Here is a 26,064-nt window from a genome sequence, read left to right as displayed (position 1 = left end):
GCAGAATGATTGCAAGCTTGGTGTTGAGTTCTCTTCATTGGAAACGAAAAACAGGTGGAAAAACAGCAATAGGTGATGTGTTTGAATGCGATGGAGGATTTTTGTATTTGATTTGTTTTTATTATCGAGACAGTAGAATCATTTCGTCGGGTTAAGTTATTTCTAGTGGAGCATAACAATTGAAGAACAATTTTCAGTTCTAAAAAGCTGCAGGAGTAAACACTGAATCTTGTTGTCCGCCTACAGAATGAAAGCATGAGGCTGTCTTTTTTCAGACTGGACAATTGTAGAGGGAGAACAGTATTATTAATGGGTCAGTGCACTTGCTGATCTTTTTTGCTATTGAGATACAAGAATGCGGCTTGTTTAACAGAAGAGCACAATGTTCAAATCATACTTTTATTCAGCTTGTTCATACTGTAACTCATTATTGCCCAGATTCATGTAAAAGCAGGAAAATGTGGGACTTGTGAAGGCAGGTTGAGGGGAATTAAGAAAAGAACACGAAATGCAAATGTAAGGTGAGAAAAAGTCGTTGAACGAGACTGGTGTTGGCGAGACAGGGTGGATGTTTTCTGTGAGGGTTGCGCTTTAAACAGCTGCAGCAGGGTCACTGTTCTCATGCTGAAACAGAGCAATATGAAAGGACTTGGCATCAACTAAACAGTTCTTCCTCCCACAGATCCCAGTGGCATCTGATCAGACTGCAATTGATACCTGCAAGGCAAAGGCTGCACCACTCGAGGTAGGAACACATTGTCCCAGTCAGCACCTCCATCAGTGCTGTAAACCATTCCGCTTCTCCATGGGTGTATCATCACAATCATCCTGTTTCTCATCACCATCACCATCATCATCAGTAGTTGCACTGCGATGAGGTTAGTGCTATATTGTTCAGTTTTCATTCAGTTGTTCAGATGAGTTTAATTTTGATGGAAGAATAATGAAAAAGACATAGGAATGCTAATTTATGCAGATGATATAAAATGACACAGGAGATATCTTTAACTCAAAACAAACAGACCAAACAATGCACAGATGAGTGAGCTGCTCATGATTGCACTGAATTATTACATGACATTCCACAGAGAGACTGAGAGGAGGGAAGGAGATTACTACAATAAAAAAGCTTCAGCTGAGTGAATGCTGTTGAGACGTTCAGGATACAGTACTGCTTAATATGCTGCTTGTCAAAATAAAGAAATCTAAATAATAATTAAAAAAAAGCACTCTACTGTATGAATGGATGTTTTCTATGTTATTTTTATGCTCATGTATGATTGCAGGGAATTAGTAATTATAGTCATGGTCAGATTTTGTATTTAATAGCTAGAACTTCAAACATGACTACCTTAAATCAAGGAAATCTTAACACTTATAGTACTACTTCTCCATGTTGCATGTCTGATGTTGTACATACAATTATGCCAGATCTACGTCCATACCATTTCTAAATCTGATATTTGACAACATTCATTCAAACTGTGAAAGTCTTTCCTGAATCTTCACAGATGCTTCTGGATGATCAGAGTGAAAACAACAGTTTGCTGCTGGGAAAGGATCGTTTTAGTCTTTAGTCTTTAGTTTCTTAGGGATGACTTATTGTCACTTATTGATTTATTCTCCACAAAATGGTGACAGGAAATTACATCTTCTTTGGATTTTTACCAAATCCAGTCAAACAATAGTATCTGTAAGGGCTTTTGTGTTGTGATGATACTACATGCTGGGGAAGCTGACTAGACGTGACTCTGCCATCTTGAAATGACAAGTCTGGGTACAACTAGTTGAAATGGCAGTTGATGATAGCATGACTCTGAGTCACAAAAAAGCAACACTTTGCTTGAAAGTAACATCAGTGCTTTGAAAGCTTTTTCTTTTCAGATCAAAGACCAGGGCGTTGCATCAGAGACCCACAAAACGCGTCAGTCTACAGTCCAGTAAAGTCTGCCAGGCAAATAAACTGTCTGGAAAAGCAGCATGTCAACGCATATCTGTCGTGGCAGTTGTGAGCATGTTGTAATTAGGACTTCACTGCATTTTTACAAATCAATCACTGCTTTTGTTTGGCCAAAAATTACTATTTAAAAATCTTTGCCAATCATATCTAAGCTCAACTTTGCCAAGGTTGTGTGTATACATGTGAAATGATTACTTTAGTTATGGCACAACATTAGGAGAGCAGCGGCTTTCTGCACAAACAGAGCTAAAGATTCCAAAGAGTCTGCCGGTGGCAGATGGTAGGAAATGAGAACATTCTGAGTGATGCAGTAAATCTTTTCAATAAAGTCAATGGTGCTTGGAAGGGGAATGAAGGACAGGAGGAAATAGCCTTCAGGGTTAGACAGCCGAGAATTACCACTGGGGTGCGATGGAGATAGGAGGTTAACGGTATAGGTAGCGCAACTAATTTGATCAATTTTATTTTATAGTCCACAGTGTTGTTGACAGTCTATCTACAGCTTCAGTTTGTCCAGAGCACACATATATATCAAAAGCTGAGCAGAGATATCTCAGCTGATCCTAAATCCTTAACTGTGCACATCCTCAGCTTCAATAACTCCGACAACAGCTCTCAACAGGACTCATTCAGGTTGGGATTAAGTACACAGAGGTTTACTAAAGGGACACTCCTACGCTTGCAGAACAATTTAGTCCAAAGAAGGAGCCAATAAAAAGAGTTTTATAATGTCCTCTGCAGGTGCTTTAGAAAGTGTGAGACAAGTACTCAAGCGATTTCTCTTCATTTGGGGTTTGCAGTACATATTGGGGCACAAGGTGGAGATCTCCTTTCGAGTTCTGGGAACTGTAATCTCCTGCTTTGATTTTGAACATGCTTTAAATAAGTCTCTCACAAGTTATTAAAGTGCTTTATTTAATCAAATTGCTTGCTTTGTAATAATAGCTGTGCACCTGAGAGCATCATCTATGAAAGAGATTCTGTAGTGTGGGCAAGCAGAAATTACATAGTAAGATTGGATTGCTAGGTGATCTCTAGCTGCCATGGTAATTATGCAACAACTGTGTAACACTGAAATTATGTTCCCATGCAACCAAACTGCTAAACTAAACTTTTGTAAGGAACTGCAACTGGTTTACATTCTCTATTAATACAATGAGGAAATATTGTTAATAAAATAAATTAATAAAAAAAAACCCCACTGAAATCAGGATTAGAAATGAAGCTACTGAGCGAGACAGTAAGAGACAAAGAACAACCAGACGTCATCTGTACAAGTAGAAAGTGTAAATATCAAGAAATATTGTCTCAATGATCAAACTATGCAACTTCTCAAAAGAACAGAGGTATACAAAGTAGGAACATACACATATTAAAAAAGCCTCTCAGCCCACCCACCCGCCTACCGCTCCACCTACATATCGACCTACACACATTTACACAATCTCTGGCCCTCTTTTTGGATGTAGTGATGTACTTCTACTCTGTCTCATGTTTGCTTCAATGTGGTTTTGTTGCTTTCTAAAACGTACCTGCCACAGTTTTTGTTAATGCTGCACTTCAGCAAACTTGACTCAACACGAACACCGGTGCCACCTGAAACCAAAATTCACCCCTTGAGTTTGTTCTCGGGATTCATTTTTGTCCTCGTGTCAGTAAGATCTCGGGGACAGAAGTTCGTTTTCTGTACTTATGAATAAGTGATGCATATGGAGTGCTGCTGCGCTGTACTGCAGGGTTAAACCTCCTGTGTGCTCTCTGCCAAATACATCCAGAGCATGGATCACCTCCAGTTGTTCTTAAATCTCTCTCTCGCAGCAGTCCGCCTTCTCTCTCGTAATCTGTTTTGTTTCTCTGTTCCTCTATTCCACCTTCCTCTCTCCCTCTGTTTGTTTTTCCTCAATCCCTCGGTTATTCTCTTGTTTTCTTTCTCCCTTTGTGCCATCTCTTTCTCTCTAATCACTGTTTCACATACACTGTTTTTCCTTTTTTCCATCTTTTGCCTCTGTGTCTCTCTGCATCTCTAATCCCTTATCCAATCTGTGTGTTTTCCTGCCTTACCCTCTTGCTTCTGTGTCATTTTCTGCCTTTGTCCTTCTCTTTCTGTCTCGCTCATGTTGTTTTTCTCCCACAGCTGGAGTGTGATAATTTCATCACAGTCATACAAAAAGTAAACAACACCTTCGTAGTATGTGGGACAAATGCAGGAAGCCCTAGGTGCTGGATGCTGGTAAGAGTTTCTTCAAGAACACTCCTGAAAATGCTGTTTAGATATTATTGTGCAGTCACCATTAGTGTTTTGACTCTCTCCTGCTCTGGCTTCACCTTGCATCAGAATATCTCATAAAAATATTAAGTCTATTTTTTGAAAAGGTTTGATGAATGCTAAAAGCCATTTATTACCATGAAGTGTGTTTTCCTTCAATAAGAAAGATGTGCCTGCTCTGAAATGTTGAAACAACACATAGCATTTGGGATAGAAAAATATAATGTTTAGTAATGTAATAATATGGGCCACAGGCTTGTGATAAACTGGATTTAAAATTCTAGACTTCCTCCAGGCTCAAATGTCTCCTTCCTCCCTGTCTAGGTTAATGACACTGTGCTGACTGATGTCCAAGGCAACGGGCAGATAGCGTCGGCCTCTGAGATCTCACCACCCTACCCTTCCCAGAGGTCCATTAGCTTGTCTGCAGGTAACAAATGCAAAAGGAAAAGTGCACGTCTTCTTGCATGAGAACAACCAGGTGTTATTTTCTGGGAGAAAATAGAAACTCAGAAAAACATTATGTTGCTCATGAATGACATGATCAGCATCTGGAGATAGGATCACGTTTCTCCTGCTAAGTCAATTTTGTACTAAAAACAAACTTTAACCATGGTAATATCTTTTTAAAAAACACAAATTGAAATCATTTGAGTCAGCATTAGTGCTTTGTAATCGATTTTTGTGAACTTTATGTTTAAATATCAAGTTGGACAAAAAGTAGTTTGCTTGTGCCAAACCACAAGGAAGGTCTCTGACTCGGATGAGTCCACTTAAATGAATTGAAATAGGAACAACATTTTGCAGTCCTAAAAGGCACAGAGCCACTCAAAGTAGTCACAATTTTAAGAACCTCCATTTTGTCAAAGGTGTCACTTTTTTCAGATGCATCTTATTTGGGAACAAACTCTTTATATCAACTCTCTCATTTGCTTTCGGAGCAGCAGACAGACGCTTCCCAGGCTCCCAGGAGCGATCTGGCTCTCATATCACTATCTATTCATAACATGCAAATGAGTAAATGCTTTTATCCAAAGTACCTGACGATATTTTAAAGAGCCAATCCTCCACAAGATAGCCATGTTAGCAGCTTTTAATAAATCATGTAGCAGTTAACTAAAATATATACTCTGTCTGGAGCAGGAGCTAAAATGAAAAGTAGGTTTCTTTTTCTTTAATTTCAGTAAATGATGAGTTTGTGTTTTACATTTGTGCATCACATCATTTCTTCAAGAATTTATCTCAGGAGGTTCATTTCTGAGTTACAAACACATGATCTGTGTGAGAATCAATTTCACAATAAAAGAAACTTCACTTAAGTGAAGGCTATGGAGCGAATAATCCCATTCACTCCACAATTGAATCAAAGTCCTTATCTGTCTTAAAGCTTTGTTCTACAACTGCACAAACAAGTTTAAATCATTACCCTGAGTGTGTACAGCATGTACAATACACAAAATAAGGAAATACGAAGCAGGAACACAGGGTCTGTATGACCTGAGGATGGTCAGAGAGTGGGAATTATTTTTATTTGACTCACATTATACATGTAATTTGTCAAGTGTAACATCACCAGGGGATCACGCCGCCCTCGGTGCCAAACAGCCATTTGCCAATGTGCATTCACATGGAAGAGAATACATGCAAAAGGTTTCTAAAATGGGGATTTTCTGCAACTGACTGCACCCACAGAAAGAGTGCAGGCACAATGATTTTTTTTAAGACTCCTTGTTGCTAAAGAGAAAAGCTGGGATGACAGTACAATGGTAACTAAATTGTTTTGGAATGACACCCAGTAAAATAAAAGAAAAAGTCCTGCTGGTTCTGATCAAATAAATACTTTAAAATAGGATCCTGCACCTATTGGCCCTGCAGGTTATGTTTACCTCTATTACTCCCCCAGTATCGAGTTACACACATATATAGCTCACAATAGTCAACATGTGGATGCACAGACCACTGACTGACTGGTTTGGTACATGAATCCTTGTGTCTGCTGATGGCATTTGCTTTTTCAAGCTATTTATTAAGTTACTTTCGAGCCTTGCTCCTCTCCACGGGGGGATGGAACTCTTAATTGTGGGCTTATCGAGCAGTGCAGGGTCACGTTAAGTGAATAGAGACGCTTCAAATGAAACCGACCTTTCAGTCGTCACAGAGCGTGATTAGCGATGGACAAATAGTCTGTTTGTTAAACCATCTAATGCTGATGGATTGCTGGTAGAGCCACTCAGAAATTAGTGCGAGGTTAGTTTGCGCTGCGGGATGCTCTTCCAGATGGGGATCGATTGTTGAGGCAACGAGCCGATCCTCTGCTCGAGTTGAGCAGCATTCTAATAACGATCAGGCCTAATTAAGATGTTACTGCCATCATTTCAAATGCTTCCCCTCAGCGTTGCTATGGAGAAAAAGCTCTAAGTGGAGTTTTAAGAACACAGTGTTTCGTGGCTGCTCGTTGGTGCAGTCAGCGACTGAGCCTTGATGTCTTCTTTGCTCTTAGAGGTTTTTTCCTCCACTGTTTTTTATTCTGTCTTTGGCCTCCCGGGCCTCCTTTCGTCTGTCTTCACTCTCTCCCTCTGTGTTTAATGTTTTCTCTCTGTGTCTTCCTCTCCTCCAGATTCATTCAAACCCCTTCTGCTCTGCTCCAATCTTTCTTCCTCTCTCTCTGAACCTTGTACTCATCCATCAAACTCACACCTACCTACTCTTTTTCTTTACCTGCTGTTCACCATTTTTCTGCTTTCTGTATTTTTTCTGTCTCAGATGGAAGTCTGTATTCTGCTATGTCGTCGGTGGGAAGTCACGCTGGCTCAATTCGACGTACGTTTGGATCCCAGAAACTCCTGAAGACAGAGAACGTTTGGCTGCTGAGTGAGTAGGAAGAGTGGAGTCACGCAGAAACCGTAAAGGGTTAGCCTAATGAACATGGAGATGGTGGGTGGTACTCTCTGTAAATCATCTACTATTATTGAAAAAATAATAGTGGAAAAAATAACATGTAGGTGTCTTCACTGTCCCCGTTTTTATGGTTAGGGTCGTGTTTTTTAGCAGCATTAACACAGATCAGCCATTTAGTCTCACTCACTTTTTATGTACAGTTTATTATTAGCAGTATTTCTTTAGGAAGGTGATGTCATCATCTGGTAAGACTACGCTAGCAGATAGACATTAAAAAACACCTTAAGGATAAACTAAATGTTGATATCACAGTAGACATGTTTTAATCTCATTACCAGATCCACAGTTTGCTGGTGCAGCCATAATCCCATCTATGCAAAAGTTCAAGGAGGAGATCTACTTCTTCTTCAGTGAGATCAACAAGACAGCCAGAGTGGACGAGGAGCCGTACCGGGCTCGCATAGGTCGAATCTGCACGGTAAAAAGTCCCAATTGTTCTTGTCTTTGAGTTAAATTAAAAGTGCTCTTGACCTTCCCATTGACACAATCCTAAAATGTCTTGAGCCAAAATGTATGGTGCTATAGTGCTACTTTCAGTGAGCAAGTGTTTCTAATCAACTGTCAAATATAACTGTGTAACTGATTGCTTACCTCCGTAATTACAGATAAAGAAACACCTTTCCAGTTTTTTGAATAGCTAATTAAAGGAATAAAGCAATGCTTGCTGGGAGAATGAAAAGCGGTACTCTTTGTTCTTTGCTGTGCTTTGACAGGTCGGAGTTGGACTGACCTTGTCCTTGTGTGTTTTGAAATGAAGAGCACATACACTATAACAAACCTTCGACTAGCTTTGTTCTAACATCTTGTATCAGTGTCTGCAGATGATGAAGATGTCTCATTTTTATTTCAGGTGACAGTAGGTTTCAAAATGAACAGTTGACATGTACTGTATCGTACCTTCAGGTGGATGAAGGGGGCATTAAATCCCTGTTGGAGCACTCATGGACCACCTTTATGAAGGCCCGGGTGATGTGTGGCTCAGGCAACACTCAGCAGCAGTACAACAACATGAAGCAGGCTGTGGTGCTCACTGCGCAGGACAAGCGGGGGGTCATGTACGGCCTGTTTTCCAACGCATGGTGAGCTGAAACACCTGTATGTAATAACTCCACACTGTAATTGGCTGAAAACTAAAGAATAACACTGACACTCCACCCACACAGCAGTGCACACCACATACCAGCAGCACCTCCTGACACATGAACTACACACACACACACACCCCCACACAAAAGTTTCTCATATCAGATTTTGAAAGAAAGTCTTGTCAGTGTAAGTTTCTGTTTGATTTAGCTGTAACGGCAGTTTTCTGTCATAACAGGAATCCACCAAATAATTGGTCACAAAGTTTGAAAGATACCAGCCGTCAGACATCTGATAATACGAATACAGAACAGATTGGTGTGCAGTTTTCTGCAGCATGTTGCACAACGACAATGCATTTGTTTCTATTAGATTACACCTAGAAACACTGATTCTGTCTTATTCTGTCAAATTTTACATTTGATATATTTTGCACATTTTAATTACAAAACACAAGTCACAAGCTTTTACCCTGTATAAAACATATGCTATTTAGTTTTCATCTACATGGACAGCTGCAAGTGACGTTATCAAGTATTTGCCAGATGCAATAATCAGCTTTGTTCACAGCAAAAACTAAAAAGACAGGAATGCAAAGAGGATTCTCATTCATTTCCTCTCTGCTCTTACATAATGCTTTACCTACTGTATACGCAAGATCATTTCATTTAAAGCCTGCAAGAACCCAACACACAGTAGTGTGCAAACAACTTATAACTCATCCTAAATGAGTTGGATGAATTAGCAACACATTAGCCTCATTGAGTAAAATGACTAGAATGGTTAGAGGCAGCATGACTAAATTAGCAAAGTACAATTTAGCAACAACAAATAACTGTTTATTTTTATTGCTTTGTCTTCTACCAAACATAAGACACCTGAACAATTTGCTTTGTCACACACATGGAGAAAGGGAATTTAATTTTCAGTGCCACTAGCAGCATTCATCAGCTGTTGGTGGAAACATTTAGTCTGTGTCACACTGAACCAGTGGGTAGGAGAGATGATCCACTCTGGGAACTCTGTAAGGGGTCAGAAAGTTTACCAGGAAAGCAGCTAAACATATTTTGCTGCTTCCTGTTTGTCTCCTTTTCCCACTTGTCTCCAGATATTTACTGTGAGATCTACACACTCAAGCTGTAACATTTTTAACTTCATATCAACTTGGGGGAATTGGCCTTTAAAATTTGCTTTGGTTTCTGTGTAAACACCAAATAATAACGTAATAATGTAGGGAACCACTGCACTAGAACAAGTCAGGGATTATCAGCACAGTATTTAGTGTTTTAGGCCAGTGAAGCACTGTAGCAGAGGATTTCTAGCTGTGTCCCCCACGTGTTATTGAGGATGCAGTTACTCCTTTCTCTGCCTTTATTCAGGGGAAGAACAGTGATCTGTGCCTACTCCATTGAAGATATTGACCAGGCCTTCTCCACATCTAAACTAAAGGGCTACAGCAGTTCATTCATAGGCCCTCGCCCTGGGATGGTAAGAGAACGCAACAGCAATTTGTTGTTTGTTTTTTCATCAGAACAATGAGAAGAAAACAGCACTTAGAACAAATCTGAAATTGAATGAGTCAGCCGTTCTTTCAAAGGCGAAAAGATTGAAGTGCTATTTTGAAAGGCATGCACTCATAAAGAAGAAGCTATTTTTGAAGCCTTTGTCCAAGGACATTTTGTTTATTCAAGTCATCAACCTGGTCAGAATTGATTACATCACATCTCTTCACAGTGTGTCCGCAAAAACTCATCACTGGGAGCTCAGAACGACATCAAAAACCTGGGGGTGATCAGATACCACCCAGAAATTGAAGATGTGATCCGGCCAGTTGGCGTGGCTCCACTTGACCTCCCCACGGATGACCAGATCACACACACTGTGGCGGACATAGTGCTGGCTGTCAACGATGAACATTACAGCGTCCTGTACCTCGGAACAGGTGTGTGTGCATGTACAGCGATGCTTCACCTAAACCTTGTGATTAACAATTAAGTTGGTGAGTAAAATAATGATAATAGTCACAATAACAACTTTAACTACATCAAACTCTAGCAGATCAGCAACACAACATATGTGCAAGATAAAAAACAAGTTTATATATCACAGGCATAATTACTGGTCTTATTCAGAGCAAACAGCAACATGTCTCGCTGACAGATATGCTTAAATTCCTAAATTTAAACGTAGAATAGTAGGAAGTGATAAAAACTGACACAAGGTCAAAATCCATTATGCTCAAAATCTATTCAAACGATTGTCAATCTTCACAAGACGATTTCTCTTCGATCAAAGCCGCAATACTGAGGCGCTGCTATTGCCCATAGCAGTTACTCCAAAAATTGCCTTGTGCCTCAGGGAGATCACTATGGCAACCATCACAAGTCATATGTTGGTGTGTGTATGAGAGTCTCACCAATCTGAAGTTCACCAAAAGATGAGCGAGTGTCATCTTTCCCGAGCACAGTTCTGTTGTTGCTGCGGTGGATGTGTGCTCGTCATTCATCAGGCGTTTCTGGGTTGGTTCTATTTTTAGCACATAAAAACAATGTAGTGTTAAAAAAACACAGGATGATGGCCTCTCATTGTGGCTTTAACTGTGTCAGTAAGAGGAAGCAGAGGATGGAGAGTTATGAACAGCCACAGATGTCTGTGGTGGCCTAAAAAGAAACTGGAGCAGTGTGAGGCCAAAGGAACAGGTTGTACTGGAGATCTGCGTGTTCCTCACTGACTGGATGTTTCCTGGTTTTTATTTTCTCACGTTGTAAAGAACAGATATTGACATGTAAAAGGTCATGTGCTAGTTGTAGTTCTTAGACAGAATACTGGCTTGAATCTGTTTGTATTGCTTATTTCTCCTGTTCAAAACTGCATCACCTTCACTTCAGAGCACGAGCTGTAAATATTCACAGGCTTGTAACAAGGCGAGCTCATTAATCTGCATAACTGATTACAAGAAAGAAGCTCTCCTCTTTGGTGAGTGAAACAGAGACAACTTGTCTTGATGGATCGTAGCAATGAATCCAATCAGAGGTATAGAAGTTGCCAGACAGTGTCCACCTCGAGACCAGATACAGCACAATCCAAGGAGATGCATCTTGGGCAGCCCTAGGACATTAGTCTTCCCTTCCAATAAATTCCCTTCACACAGATGAACTTGGAGGCACAAACCACACAGTTAATCTTTGTGCACTGGTTGATATTAGTCTGAGAGCCCTGGAAGGAAAATATCACTGAGTGCTCAAACAATACGTATCTACGAAGCGGATGAGCTCACGTCTACATTACCCACAAGTCAACTCAACTCCGCAGTAATTCTATAAAAGCGGAATTTTTTATTCGTCAGGGTCATTAACCAATAAATAATTGTGCCAGTGTGTCAGTTGATTCTAATTGATCGGTGATCATGTGGCACTCTGTAGGGCTCTTTGCTTTGCTGCTGGATATAAAACTCCACCATCACTAATAGCTTTCTGTCTATATGGACATTTGGAGACTTTGCTGGTCTCCAAATGTGCATCTTCTTTGCTACATATTGAGCTGAGCAGAGACTCTTTGGCTGCTCAACATTTAAAAGCTCAAGTAGAGTGACTAGACTGTGGGTGACATGCTCAAGGACACCTTAATGGTGGCTGCTATGAAAGTAAAGAACATTACTCATCCAACTTCCTCTCATCTAAAGTCCCCACCCACAGAGGCTCATCTTGTTTATTCTGGTCACAGTTATCTGGCAAAGTGATGTACTGGAGGCTAAAGGAATGCACTTTAAATTGTTGACCTAGAATAAACTGACGCGAGAGTGCCATGCAATTTATGGGTCCTAATTAGTTAATAGCCTACCATGTTTTTTAAGCTTTAAACCCATTTAACTAGTCTTATAGTGGAAGTCTATAAGACATGCTGCTATAAGACATGTTGACAGAACGCTGCAGAATTTGACAGAGTTTCTCTGTCTTTTGATCATCAGCCAGGAAAAATAATATAATATATAATAACCAACTACTTCAATTTTTGTTATCTAGATAAGGGAAATTCACTGCAAGCAGTTATAAAAAGAAATTATTTCTGTCAGTAATGTGTAGACAACAGCTACTGAGCAAGATTTCTGTGAATCTAGTGCCCATGCAAGGATGTAGTGCGGCAGAGTGCTGGTATGTGCTAATGTCGGGATGCTAACATGCAAGTTGAGAATCTCTGGCTTAAAGTGTGTATTAAAAGTTACTCTACTAATGACAATGGCTAATTAAACTGAAAAGATGCTCTGATTCAGCTTCAGTAGCCTGTATTCTTGTGCAAGATAAAAGAGAAACGGATGAACCACAAGTCATTCGTTACTTTTTAAACAGTTAAACAGATGGTCAAATGTCTGCAGGGAAGCGACTACCAAAACCAACAGTTCAGGATATGTTACAACATCTACAGTCAGCAACTTTAGGTCAATAAAGACATCTGACTGTGAGCATGTTGTGTCAGGGCTCTAAAGAGTTGTTTAGAAAAAAAAAAGCAGCAAAGCGGGGTATTAAAGGTTGTAGGCCTCACAGGAGAACCACAGGAGAACCACAGGAGAACCTGCAGCATTAAGTCTATGAGGAAATGGAATAAACGAACAGGCAGCAGTGAAAGCTATCCTTCCCTTCAGTAACTTCCTGACAGATTGACCACCAAAAGAAGAAAAAGTGCTTGAAACATTTCAGTCATGGAGGCAATAAAGCAGAAAGCTTCCCTCAGGGATGGAAGAAATGTCAGAGACATACCCTTGTTTCAAGTTTATGTTTGAGATCAGAAGCTATTTTCTTTTCAAGCAGTGTGACATTCGAGGTGGTCATAGCTGAAAGGTTAGAGGGGCCCAATAAGGTGGCGCCCAACAGGGATAAATATGAGTTGGGTAAGTGAATGACTGTATTTCAGTGTTAATGTGTAGAGGTTGCACCTTAGAGAAAAGGGAAATGGCTTGTTATCCAAAGGAGGCAACATTAAATCTGTAGCCCAGTTAGAAATGTGTATACTGAATGACAGCACTCTGTCCAGCATTCAGGGCTTTACACACCAAGTGTGTGGAACCTTTTAGATGGATGGATGTTCTCATCTCATCCCATGTTCAATGCCGTCTCCCTGATTCAAAATGTAAAGAGGCAGGAGCAGATGTTTACTGTAAAGGAATATGTGTGCTCAGCAAACACTCCCCACATACATAAAACAAAAAAACGGATTCATTCTGCAGCTGCTGTACAGTATGAGCTCAGCTCCGTCACCTTTCTGTCCCCTCAGAACGTTGTGCTGCTATCTTTGTGCTGATACACTGTTTTGATAAAACATCCAAAAATAGCTATAGACAGGATAAAAGAATGATATGAGAAGTGTTATCTTTGGCTACAGAGGGAAAAAAAGATGAGACAGTTCTGAAAAACAGACAAAGCAGTTTCCAAACAAAAGAAGTGACAGCACGAACCTGGCAGCCTAGTTACAAATGAAAAGGTGCCTCATGGAGGGAACATTCAGGAAATAAAGATTTGAGATGAAGATGTCACTGTAATCACATTTTCACAGTGGGAGGGGGGTCAAATAATGCAGATGTGACAAATCCAGTCCAACTTTGTTTATAAAGCACCTAAAAATTACCGCAATGGACCAAAGTGCTGTACTTCCTGCATGGAGCCTGTCGTTATTTGGAATGCAACACAAAGTAATAAGAAGAAACAAAGAAAGTGGAGAAATATTGTTCTGTCAGAGCCATGCTGCACTGACTGTAGCTGTCTGGTCGTGTACTGGCCTAAAACTGAGTGCTGGGTCACAGCTACAGTAATGACCCTTCCATTTCCAATGCTGCATGCAACACAACATTATGGACTGTGCAGCTAAGAAAAGGTTCTTGTTCAATTTCAGCAGGTTTGTAAGACTGCTAGAGTTGTTTCTTCAATAAACAGGAAGCTCACAGTTTTTTTTTTTCCTGACCAAAACATAGTCAGAACTAGAAGGATCCAGTGAGCTGGTCTATGAGGGCACTGCAGTTTATTAATTTATAGTAGTCATGCTAGTGGAATAGAAGAGCTGCTCTGCTTTCAGAGAAATAAACCGCTGTAAAGATTTAAAGTTTGACATAAAACTATAACCCCAATTAAACCTACCTGTGAGTCTAGTCTGGATAATGCAATGATACTGTGGCTGATATGAGGTTGGACTAATCTACAGTGGGGCCCAGAGAACCCTCTTAACCTCCTGTTCCAGTGTTTGATTTAAAGAGTTGCTGGGGCTCTTATGGTTGATTCATGCACATGTGCGAGGCAAGGTAAGAATGGGAAGGATTCCTGTGTTTATAACTTCCAAACTGTCAATAATCTCATCCTTCTGCTTCTCACTCACTACTGGATAGTCCAGTGATCTTAATTAATAAGAGATGGACTTTCAATGCCAAGTTAAAGAGAAAAAACTGGAGCACAATGATCAATTTGCTGCTTTTAATAGTGCAAACTATCAACTGAAGCATGACATTGAGATATGCAATAGGGTGGGAATTTTCTATCCCCTGAAGATTAAGGCCACAGAGCATTTTCTTACTTTCCCAGTTTCTAAAATAGATTTTATACTATGGGAATATGGTCAGTGGATACAATACATGAGTACATGATCCAACTTAGTTCATTAATTTTCCATCATTTTCCATATGTTTGCATGTCAAACGCACTCTGACCCCCACAGTCTGGCTGTGGAAAAGAAAACAGCCAAAGCTGGAATAAAAGTTGTAGGACATTTACGTTCTGTAATTCTGCAGAATTGATCTAGAGAGCTCCTTCATTAACTCTGTTGAACACGTTCACAGAGTTATACAGAGCTCAATTTCTTCACTTCTTCCTACCGGGAAGTAACAAACAATCTTGATTGTATTATTGCAGCCAGCACTGTGGTTTTTGGCTCAATCCATCAAGGTTAAAAAAGTACACTTACACATTTTCGCTTTCCATTTTCTTGTTTTGCCTTCGGCTTTCTAGCCTCCCTTAAGAGTGGAAACTATCTAAGTCAAATCCACATTTATAAAACACACATTGGGCAGCACAACAAGGGCTGCAGCTCAGGCAAAAGAGAGAACTAGTATCCACAAATGTTGATATTTGACACAGAATGTGCATTATTTTGTGTGCACATGTGTGCACCCAGGAGATTAGAAGACTGCAGACCTGTGATCCATGTTCTCGCTCGGTTTACACTGTCTTCTTTCTTTATTTCTGCAGAACAAGGCAAAGTTCTCAAGGTTCTTCACACCAGTGAGGGAGTCTTCATCATATCTCAGTACTCTCTGTTTCACAATGAGGGTCCTGTTCTAAACATGGCCATCGACTCCCAGAAGGTATCAAGGCGAAGCTGTGGTGGATGGAGAGTTCAGCTACATTCCTGCTTTCACTATAAATAATAGGGTTGTCAGCACTGACACAGTGCTAGGGAAAGCTGCAGGTCCCTCTTCAGATGTGTAAGAAAGATTAAGTACGCTGTAGCTGTTTATCTTTGTAGGTAGCCATGAAGTGACCAAGCTGTCGTCTCAAAAGGAAAAACAGGAGAAGAAATACTAGAATATTTAGCATTTGTTCATAGTTAGAGAGCTGAACATGAAACTATTCATTTCTATGACCATAAAAAAAAGTTGTTTCCATAGTATATTCTGCTTAATGAACTAAATTTAAAGGTACATTTTCCCTAAAGAAAAAATATCTGAAAATAAAATATTTCTCGTGCTTTATGAATTACAAGTTGATTTGTCATTATCTACAGCATTAAGAATTATGCTATGTTAATAAATAGATGAATAAATATGCTTATTTAAATGAATAAGACTATTTGATACCCAACATCTTATAACCTGTCTTTATAAAGTATTACATATCTTCCTGTCATGACGATATTATTTACTGTTGTTTGAAAGCTGTGTCAGGAGCTCAGTCAATCAGTTTTTAATAACAACACAGGCTAATTTCAATTACTGTAATATTGAGTCACACACTGTATTGCATCTTTTCCTCTTTAGGGACACCTGTATGTTGGTACAGCGATGGAGGTCCAGCGATTGCCGCTGGCTGACTGCAGTCGCTATGGTGACACATGCAGGGAGTGCATCCTTTCCCGGGATCCGTATTGCGGTTGGGACAAGGCCAGGAGGAAGTGTATTGCCATCCCGCCTGGATACAACGTCTCATCTGGGTATGATTAGATGTGATGTCACTGCTGCAGAGCTGTTGGCTGTTTTTACATGAGCTGACAAGATGAGAGGCGGCACTTTTAAACTCAGCATCATTACAGTCAAATTCAAAGTAGAAATCTGCAATTAAAGTAATCACGCCTTGGGTTGTGACTGATGATGGAAATCATGGTGATCACGAGATGCATGGAGCTAATATCAACAACTTTGATGGCATTTCTCAGTTAGTAAATTGCTCTGGTTCTAATTTTAAGAAAGAATAAGAAAATTCATCATGTACTGTAATAAGCTTATGACTCATTTTCTCACCCTGACATTGTTGAATCATTTGTCTCTGCATGTTTTAATTTGTGAGTAACAGTAGGTTGATGTGGAGGCTCATAAGTCATTTGAGAGACTATTTAATGCTGCTAATTTCTCCTCTATTATTTTCCAACAGGGCACTCATTCAGAATCTGGACCATTCAAACTCCTCGGTTTGTGGGGAAGCTGCTGGTGAGCCTTTATCTGCTCTCTCCCACTCTCTCTGTATCTTAATTAAACCAGAATAGGAACCTTTCTAAGCAGCAACAGTAAAAAGATGACATAATTGAGTCCAACAACCCGCAGGGAGACGTGTTATTTTTTATGTTATGACTTGCCCTGCTTCAAAATTCAGAACCCAGTCATAACCTCCACTAATCATGACAATTACCCCCCTCTGAAGGGAAGGCTATCTCCTTAAGTGATCTGATTTTAACATTCATTTGTGCTTGTGTCAGCGAGTCTGAAGTTTTAGTTAATTTTCCCAAGAATGTACAGTGATACTGGGAGACGATTAAAGCCATGTGTTTTAACCTTTATACTGATGTCTCAGAGCAAAGGAATACTAGTCTCATCGCTTATTCCACATTATTCTCTATTTCAGTGGGTTGAAAACTAGAGTCCTCAGGCACCCCTGCCCTTCTTGTTGTTTTGAGGACTGAGTTTGGAACCACTGCTTTATTTTAAGTTAATGTAAACAGTATGAAAATTAATCCTGAAATCAAACATCTCTTAATGTTTCACCTAAAAGCACAAATGATGCCTCTGTGGTTGCTGCTATATCAGGACAGTTTACATTGACATTCTACTTCTACGTAACAAATAGACAAACGCAGCTGATCAGCACCTTAATGGTACTGTGTGATGCATAAGAAACTAAAGCACGGTTATTGTGAGTGTATTTCTGTCCCTACAGCTCTGAAGCAGCGTCGAACTTCCCCCAAAGAAGTGGTGGTGCAGTCCAACACCACTGTCTTTCTCCCTTGCCCTGTGCGCTCCTTCCATGCCACCTACCGCTGGGAGAAGGATAACTGTGTTAAGAAATACCCCTGCATCTTCTCCGGGGACTTCTGTGTCCTGGGGCCTGTTGTTGATACGCCCCTCAAGGAAGGCATCTTCCGCTGCATGGCCACTGAAGACGGTTTTAAGGTAGAGGTTATCTCCTTCAGGCTGGTAAACGACGGCAGGCTCCTGGCTGCCTCCCTGGCCTCCACCTTGGGGCCATCACTCCTGCTTGCCATGGCAACGCTGTGGCTCCATTAACTGCAGCTGATGCTAATGCTAACCCCTCATCCTTACTGGTTCCTAGTAACAGGAAAGCCAGTGTTAGGAGGTTAGGTTCGCAGAGCATTAAAGGACATGGTTGGGTTGTACTGTGCCAATTAACCTTTTTCAATCAATCAATTTTTGGAGAGTCCATAAACTATCAGTAAATAACAGATTCAGTTTTATATGTTTTGCCTAAAGCCAGATGTCTGCAGCTGCAGCTTTCTTAAAAGATTAGAGCTGGGAAATGCTCTAATCTAGCTATGTTATTTTATTTAAACTAAAGTACCTAGGAGTTACTGTCCATGAATTGACATGCCTTGCGAGTTTAAACTTAATTCAACCATAATCGGGTGCTTTGCGAACCTTTCCTTTCTGACTCAAAAAAATAAACATATCCTATGAGTTGGGCTAAAAGAAACACCAATACCAGGCCAATTCTTTTTACCATTTCCTTCCCTATTTTAAAATTGACTTGATTGTGCTTATTTGTGAATATGTAAACCTTTAATACCGCTCCTACTGTACATTATCATTCATCCTATTAAACTTTATTGGTGTAGCTCATTAGTACTTAGAAAAAAATGTCTGGTATTGAAATTTAAAAAGCCTTAACACTTCTGGGACATAAACTCCTAAGCACAATTTTGCAGTCGAGGCAGAATACTGCAGAATCGGTTGGCGCTATAATTAGTGCGGCTGAGTCTTACAACATCGTTGGGAGGAAGTGTCAATTTTTTGACAGGAAGTAGGTGGATGGGCAAGAGCTCATTCTTGAACATCACTGTGGCTCAGCACCTCCTCCTCAGACGAGGCAGTTTCTTGCATCTTTTTATCAGACGGTATCGAGCATCGTTATTACGCCTTGTTCACAGCTTTGTCCGTTGTTTTTCTTTTTACATGCCATGTCTTTTCTCCTCCCCAGAGCATCAGAGCAAAAGACTCGCACTTACACACTTTTGAAAACACAGTATCGCCCACAACTATCTCGGAAAAAAGTTACTTAATGTTAGCAATAAGGAGCAAGCCGCCCTCAGAATCTTTCAACGAGCATAGAACTAAAATAATTAAACCCATCTCTCTAAAGCTACACGAAAGCTGATTTAGGATATTTCCTGATATGTTATTTATTGTGGAGAAATGATGGTTGCAAGCTGTGATCTTTTAGCACGTTCTGGGTAAGTTGGTGGCATGACATTAGCAGAAAATCCCAACTAATAAAAACATATAGCGGACAGCAACACATGACATCCAATTTCTGTCAAGCTGACAATGTGTAAAGATGTGAACAAGGTGTTGTGCTATACACATTTTATTAAACACATACTTGCATTATGATAAGGGCAGATAAAGCTATATGGAACCGCATAGTAGACTTGCATTTCATAGTTTGCCAGGACAAAAAAAATAAGGCTTGTATTTAGATCTGTGAAGTATGTTCTGTATTTTATTGCTCTGCAGATTGAGTTTTCTACCATGGCTGCCTACGTATGTGACAGTTTGTATTGATGGTTTGGATTTTTATGCCATAGTTAGAATGTGATATGTATGCATTAACTACTTTGCCTGTTTGCCAGAGGACATCAGTGCAAATAGACAAGAAAATGGTTATGTTTGCATACTTGTGTATTTATGCTGTGAAACAAAAGGCTTGACAGATTCCAACATGATTCTTCACTGATGTACAGCAGTAACCACAACCACCAGCGAGAACTTCGGTTTTAGGTTTCACCAAAAACATATGATGATTGATCATGCTGCATCGCTCTTTAACCTGTCCTCAGATCACCATAGATTTATTAAGAACAGATATTTTAAACAGATTGTAAAAGGGAAGAGTTGTGAATGTGAATGTAGCTGCAGTGACATTTCAAAAACTATGCCAAACTGTATGAATACTGATCAGCTGACTGAAGAAGTAGCCTTGTGCTGTGATGAATTATGCAGCAGATTAGCTTGTTCTCCAGAGCTTTTAGAATAATCATTCAGTAATGTTACATAAATCTGCCCATGCTGCGCCTTCCACAGTGGCGGAAATGTCATTAATAGCTAATTAGACAATGCAGTTGGCCCGTCATGCCTGGTATTAAAGAATTTATTTTACACCATCATGGATATGATCAGCGAGCATGTTCTCAGCTGGGAAAATCTCGAGACAGTGGTTGTGTGTTGCTGCTCGGGGATCTGCTCGCCTTCTGCATTGCACTGACGCGGGCTGGTCACTGTGCAAAAAATGAAAAAAAGACTGAAAAAAGAAAAACAAAGCTATGTTGAGCCACCTCATCCGCCTGACACTTATTGTTTCCTCTTATGTTCATTTGCAAAATCCCTGGCTCCTTACCTCACATGTTGTGTGGTGCCAGAGAAGCCCAGAGCGTGCGTACAACATTGGTCTTCTCCACAAACAAAACCTATTGCAGCTCTAACATGCATATTAATCATCTCTGTGTCACCACCAGGGTGGGAAATTAACACCAGCCACCAGCCAAGTGCTGGTAAACATTTAATAGAGGCTGTTAACAAATGCCACGCTGCCAGAGACATTTGGCAGAAGCTAGTTTGAAGTACATAGACATGCTCTGTGGCATTTTCCTGTATAACCTTTATAATGTAACTACGGCTAGATGTTCAGTGTGTGTGGATGTGATTAGATTCAGAGAACTGTAGTTTGGGGAACTTAGATTGATCCATGATATTCAGGACTAATTAGACCCCCCCACCCTGTTAAGTATGAGGATTTTACTTTATATTGAAATATTGAAATTAAAGCTACAATATGCAACTTTTTTAAATGAAGCTAGTCTTGAAATGAATCCACCCAGGGCATCAAAATCTGTGGCATCGCCTAACCTCAAAAACGTTTAGAGGTGAATATATCCGCAGAGCTGCCGAACTGTTCAGTGAGTCTATGTCAGAGAGTTTGACAGCACCTCTGCACATTGAGATAAGCTAAGGAGCAAATCTAGTAGTAAAAAAAAAAAAAAAAAAAGTTACATACTGCAGCTTTAATTATGAAGTTTAATTATGAATAGTTCGACATGTGTACAAACTAAATATGGGACAAATACAGTACTGAAAATTTGAACACAGTTTTTGTATATACTTTTTTCCACATTTGCATACACTGTATTAATGCCAATCAAAACAACATTGAAACAACTTTAGCTTGTATGCTGGAATTTTATGCTTTGTCATTTTTCCAGTACGTGCTATGAACACATATAGGTCTAGGCCATATTTTGGATTTGGTTTGTTACATAGTTTTCTCACCAGGAGAAATCTAGAGAGTATTAAACTGGTTGGTGATTTGATTTGTCTGTGAAGAGCGGATTCCATTTTCCTCCCTTAATGAGAAGCAGTGCTGCTCCTCAGGCAGGTGGAGTCAGACCTTCATTATTCTGCTTTTCACCCAGCCATCATCCTCAACTCAACAGGGCTTTGTTTTAATATCCATACTTTCTCAGCTAACGTACTGAAGACGTATAACATTTGCTGTCTTCAAACCACATATCCAGCCTGTTCAAGTCCCTGCTTTGATACGGTTAATCACATGGCTGCCCTATTGAAATTCAGTTATCACTGACTCCCATTCGTCAGCCAGTCTGATAAAGGCTAATCTCCTTCAAAGCAAGCGCTTGATTTGCCTTCAGGAAACCATTTTGGTGGATCACACCATCTGCTATAAATGACATTGAGAAGCGGGTTGCTGTTTTGTTCGCTCTGGGGTTGTAAGTGTCAATTACTGTACATGATGTGTGCCCATAATTCTGTGTCTTGATATAACTAATTTTAAAAGTAACATACAACAAACTATTATTTAAAAAAAAAAAAAAAAAAAAAAAAAAGATTTATATTGGTGTCATGCCAGTTTAATGCCATCCCATAACATGTATTTTTAAACAATATCTATAGTGCAATAGATATTCATGTAACAAATTCATATTCACATGTGTTTCCCTGAACATGTGCAGTGAAAATTAATAAAAGTATAAATAAAGAATTGATTGTCTCACTATTACTTGAATTACCATGACACTGAATCCCTTTATTTAGAGCTTATTGCAGTCACATAAAATGCATAAATGTGTGCTGAAAACCTTTGTAATACCCATTAATACACTATAATCCTTGCTTTAACAATTTTTTTACCTCATACTTTCACTAAAATTATTACATTTATATTTGAAAATATTTCAACATTCTATATTCCTACAATTATTAATTAATAGATAACATTTCACATTCATGTGTAAATTGTGGGGAGGCATATCCCATAGAAATTGAACATTTAATTTATTATTTCATGGCTTTTATGTTCATGTAAAGGGTTTAGTTTTGTAATTGAAACATAATGAGCAGATTAAAGGATCTCTTTCTACACCACAAATTAGATGAATTAACTGAGGCTGTTTTAATGAACTGTTTTATAGTTGAGACCTGTCTATGAGACATTAAGAAATAACAAATGATATTTATTATAAAACCATTTTTTATCTTTTTAGTACATTTAACTTCTGATGTGTCTAATTTTGAAGTAAACTGTGTTTGAGACAACAGTGCCCTTTCAAAATTAATTACCGGTAAATGAATAATATGTGAATCTAAACACCAGATCACAAAATGGTTGACACTGTCAAAAAGGCAACACAAGCAGGTTTCACTTATATAGAGCTTCTACGCTGTTGCTCATTCACCTCTCATTCAGGCACAGGAGGACAGGAGGAGCTGGGAATCAAACCACTGATCCCACAATTGGTAGATGACTGCTCTGCCTCCCTCAAAGCCATCTAAAATTCTCTGACATGACTCTTAAATCCAGTCTGTACTGGCTGAAACTCTACCTCTTCAACTACTGTTGAAGTGAACTCATTTAGTACAGCCCCTCCCCTACAAAGGCTAACTCTCACTTCATCTGGTCAGTGGAGAAAATGACCTGTGTTTTCCGCCCAAAAAAAAGGAAACCAAGCAAAACAGGTTCCAACCAGTCAGCGTGGTACGTTTCCAGATCATCACAGCATAATAAGAAGCTGACAAAAACCTATGACTAAGTGAATGAGCACAACAGGCAGACACAAGTACACAGAGGGTGAAGCAGCGCTGAATCAGAGGTAGTTCCCCACGCCTCAATGTCAATATAAACGCAGCATTTTCTAGGAATGAACGTCTGAAGATGATGAGTCAGAAAGTAAAAGAGAAACTATGACACCGCACATAGTGGTGTTTAGTTTAAACATGTGTTAGAATTTACATTCATGGACCTCTGATGATGAGAGGTCCATGATCCAGCACCACCACAAATTGTCAGTTTCATGCTACCCATTTCCACTGCGGACGTGTTGCACAAGTACAGACCCAAAAAGCTGCTGGCATGGCCACAAAAGTTTAGGCTCAGTTCTGCTTTTACCCAGAAGTAGTTTTCTTGCTAAACAGCAAAACTACATTGTAGGATGTTTGGAAACACAGAACATTCTCCTGACGAGATCCTTAACAGCACATTTACTATGAATATTGTTGGTTTTCAGAGTTCATTCTATGTGTTCATCAGATTTCCTGTGAAAAACTTTGGACTTCTACATCATTGTCGAGTTTTCTTATATGCTGCATTTATGATGCTAATGTTTTTGAGATTCTGCACATTTAATGGACACTTTGCAGTGAAATCCACACATTCATGCTCCCCATTACTGTTTTAATGAATCACTGTCCTTCCTCATGCACCACTCTAAAGAAAATCCTCAATATCACCACAGGCAACTTTCTGAGAAATTAAGCTTCATCTCATTCACAGGTTTTCTTTTAGAGACAAAATCAGCACTTTGCACAAATCAGTCCATTCCTAATCCCAAGAACAAAGTGCTTTTATGATGCGTCGTAAGGACGTGGCTTTGTTTTACACAGCAGGCTCACAGTTCCAACTATTTTCTGCCCACCTCCTCTTTGCTTATTTTCCAACTGAAATTAGGCACACATTAGCACAAGAAGGCATTAAATACAAATCCTTTTTTGCAGTTGGTTTGACACATTCATTATTCTGCAGTTATCAGGAGCATACACACATGCAAACAAGTGTGTATACACAGCCAGAGAAGACATCCATGCATGAGTCTTCTCGGTGGCAGCAAAACAGACACAAACAACCTTCAAGCAGTAGCTAGGAAAAATATTATATTGTAATTGTTCCAGATGTCATATCTCAAAACATTATAGACCAATACTACAGTAGTCGAATGGTATTGGATCAAACAAAGTAGTTTGCAGTTTCAAAACATTACAGTAAAACTGTCCTTTACTCTAGTGAGCGTTTTAGATTAGATCAAACTATAGGACCTTCTACCACATACTGTGACAGTTACTATGAAAACAGTTGACACTGTGTTTTATGTGTTGGTTCTCACACACTTTAGGCCCTAAGGATTTCCCCCACCTTTAACAGGGCCCATCACCTACTGGTAAATGCCAGTACACTTCATAAAATGTAAAACGAAAAGTGGCTTCCACACATTCTCATTTAGGGAAACAGTGAAGAATCATCCGGGAGAGGATGTCTGGGAGCTGCTTCATGGAAACTGGACTCCTACTACTCCAAATAGTTTCTTCAGTCATCACTTGATGAAGGCTGTTGGTAAGGCTGAGTCACTGCTACCTGTAACTGCTGACGAGTACAAATGGGACATTGTACCTTCCACCTTCACTGCATGCTCTCTTCCCGTCTCAGTGTTACCCTATGATACAGTATCTTGATGTTAATCCTGAGGTTAGGTTATGGGAAGGTATTTTGCAGATAATACACAGGGTAAAGTTCAGCTGACAGGGCTGATAAGAATTCAGCCCATGATTGTTCATATTTTTGATATAAAGTTACTAAAACCAATTATGAATTGTCTCCAATAACCATAAAGTTTGTGAATCCAGAACCTGATTTAACCAATTCAGCTATGCCACAGACCGGATGACAGTCTAGTAGTTTATCTAAGTGAACTAGATTAACCTCTCACAGAGACGCAGGCTGTCTGAGGTGACAGCTTGAACTAACATTACCAAAAAAAAAAAAAAAGTGCAGCTGATCATCCAAGACAGATGGGTACATGCTACTAGAAATGGGACTGACTAAACCTCACACTGAAGGAGCTGCAAGATGGGAGAGGCCAGAGTTGTGCACATTCCCAGAACCTGGTACAGACTTACTACACTTTGTTTTCTAATGGTAACTTTATACAAGTTGGAAAGATCCAGACATACCATTGATTTTTTACAGAACAAATTAATTTCTCAAGCATGTGCAGTGACCTCGAGGCCCTGGACCCAACCCAACCCATTAATATAAGAGCAATGTCCTGACCTGGAGCTCGAGTCTTAAACAAGCTCAGTTCGTCCAAATGCTCAGTGCTTATTTTCAACAGACTATGTTCTCAGATCAGACCAACCCATGCACTGAAGTGCACAATCGCACTTCCTCAAATTTTCAGTCAACTCTTCCACATTCAGCAAATCTTTAAACCCCATTTGGAAATGTTAAGTAGATGCTTTTGTTCCTCACTGACTGTTAGGACTGAGATTACTGTATGTTGGTGCTAAAAAGAAAGAGCAACAACATTAGATGTCATCAGTTATTCTCTTTTTTCATTTTTTCAGCCACAGTTTACCACATTTGAATACATGTTTAGTGTTCAGATTTTTTTTTTATTTTTTTAAATCTCTGTAGTTGCAACACCACTGTTCATTCCCTGCATATCAACTTGGATGCACAAATTCAAATTTCAAAACCAGACTGAATCCAGAATTTACTGCAAAGCAGGGATAATGGTTTCCAGTGGCTGTTAAGAATTGACATTACTGAATGCATGACATTTTTCCTCCCTGTTGCCTAGAAGTTGTTTTTCCAGCCGAGGCAAGGCAGATAAAAAAAACAAAAGTGTTGTTAGCGTCTGAGAAAGAAAAAAATATCCTGTCTCACTGGTACTTTGCACATTCCTGAGCAATGCACACAGGAGAGAGTGAGAGGAGGAGAGAAAGTGAGAAGCGAGCCGAGAGGGTTGCTACAGA

The 26,064-nt window shown here is 39.7% G+C and overlaps 1 protein-coding gene and 1 long non-coding RNA gene across 3 annotated transcripts in view; one reads left to right on the top strand and one right to left on the bottom strand.

Moving 5' to 3' along the window:
- The window catches only part of si:ch211-113g11.6 (Sema and PSI domain-containing protein), a 30,425-nt gene extending 8,404 nt beyond the window's left edge, over window positions 1–22,021 (top strand). Inside the window, exons 3-14 of one of the 2 annotated variants that reach the window (XM_026370764.1) lie at window positions 683–745; window positions 4,095–4,190; window positions 4,551–4,656; window positions 6,990–7,097; window positions 7,463–7,602; window positions 8,088–8,263; window positions 9,647–9,755; window positions 10,002–10,209; window positions 15,494–15,609; window positions 16,282–16,454; window positions 16,892–16,947; window positions 17,672–22,021. In XM_026370764.1, the coding sequence (XP_026226549.1) occupies window positions 683–745; window positions 4,095–4,190; window positions 4,551–4,656; window positions 6,990–7,097; window positions 7,463–7,602; window positions 8,088–8,263; window positions 9,647–9,755; window positions 10,002–10,209; window positions 15,494–15,609; window positions 16,282–16,454; window positions 16,892–16,947; window positions 17,672–18,018 (1,698 nt within the window). In that variant the 3' untranslated portion in view covers window positions 18,019–22,021. The other variant, XM_026370765.1, reaches the window with a different exon arrangement.
- On the bottom strand, window positions 10,164–25,390 carry LOC113169395. Its single transcript, XR_003299556.1, has 3 exons — window positions 25,361–25,390; window positions 10,684–10,793; window positions 10,164–10,244 (listed from the first exon to the last, which is right to left on the bottom strand). It is a non-coding gene; the product is annotated as an uncharacterized LOC113169395 (long non-coding RNA).
- Between the last annotated feature and the right edge of the window lie 674 nt (window positions 25,391–26,064).

The sequence above is a fragment of the Anabas testudineus genome, chromosome 16, assembly GCF_900324465.2.
Source record: "Anabas testudineus chromosome 16, fAnaTes1.2, whole genome shotgun sequence".
NCBI classification, from domain to species: Eukaryota; Metazoa; Chordata; class Actinopteri; order Anabantiformes; family Anabantidae; genus Anabas; species Anabas testudineus.
The sequence above is the reverse complement of the archived record's forward strand: the minus strand, read 5'-3'. Positions and strand labels throughout refer to the sequence as shown.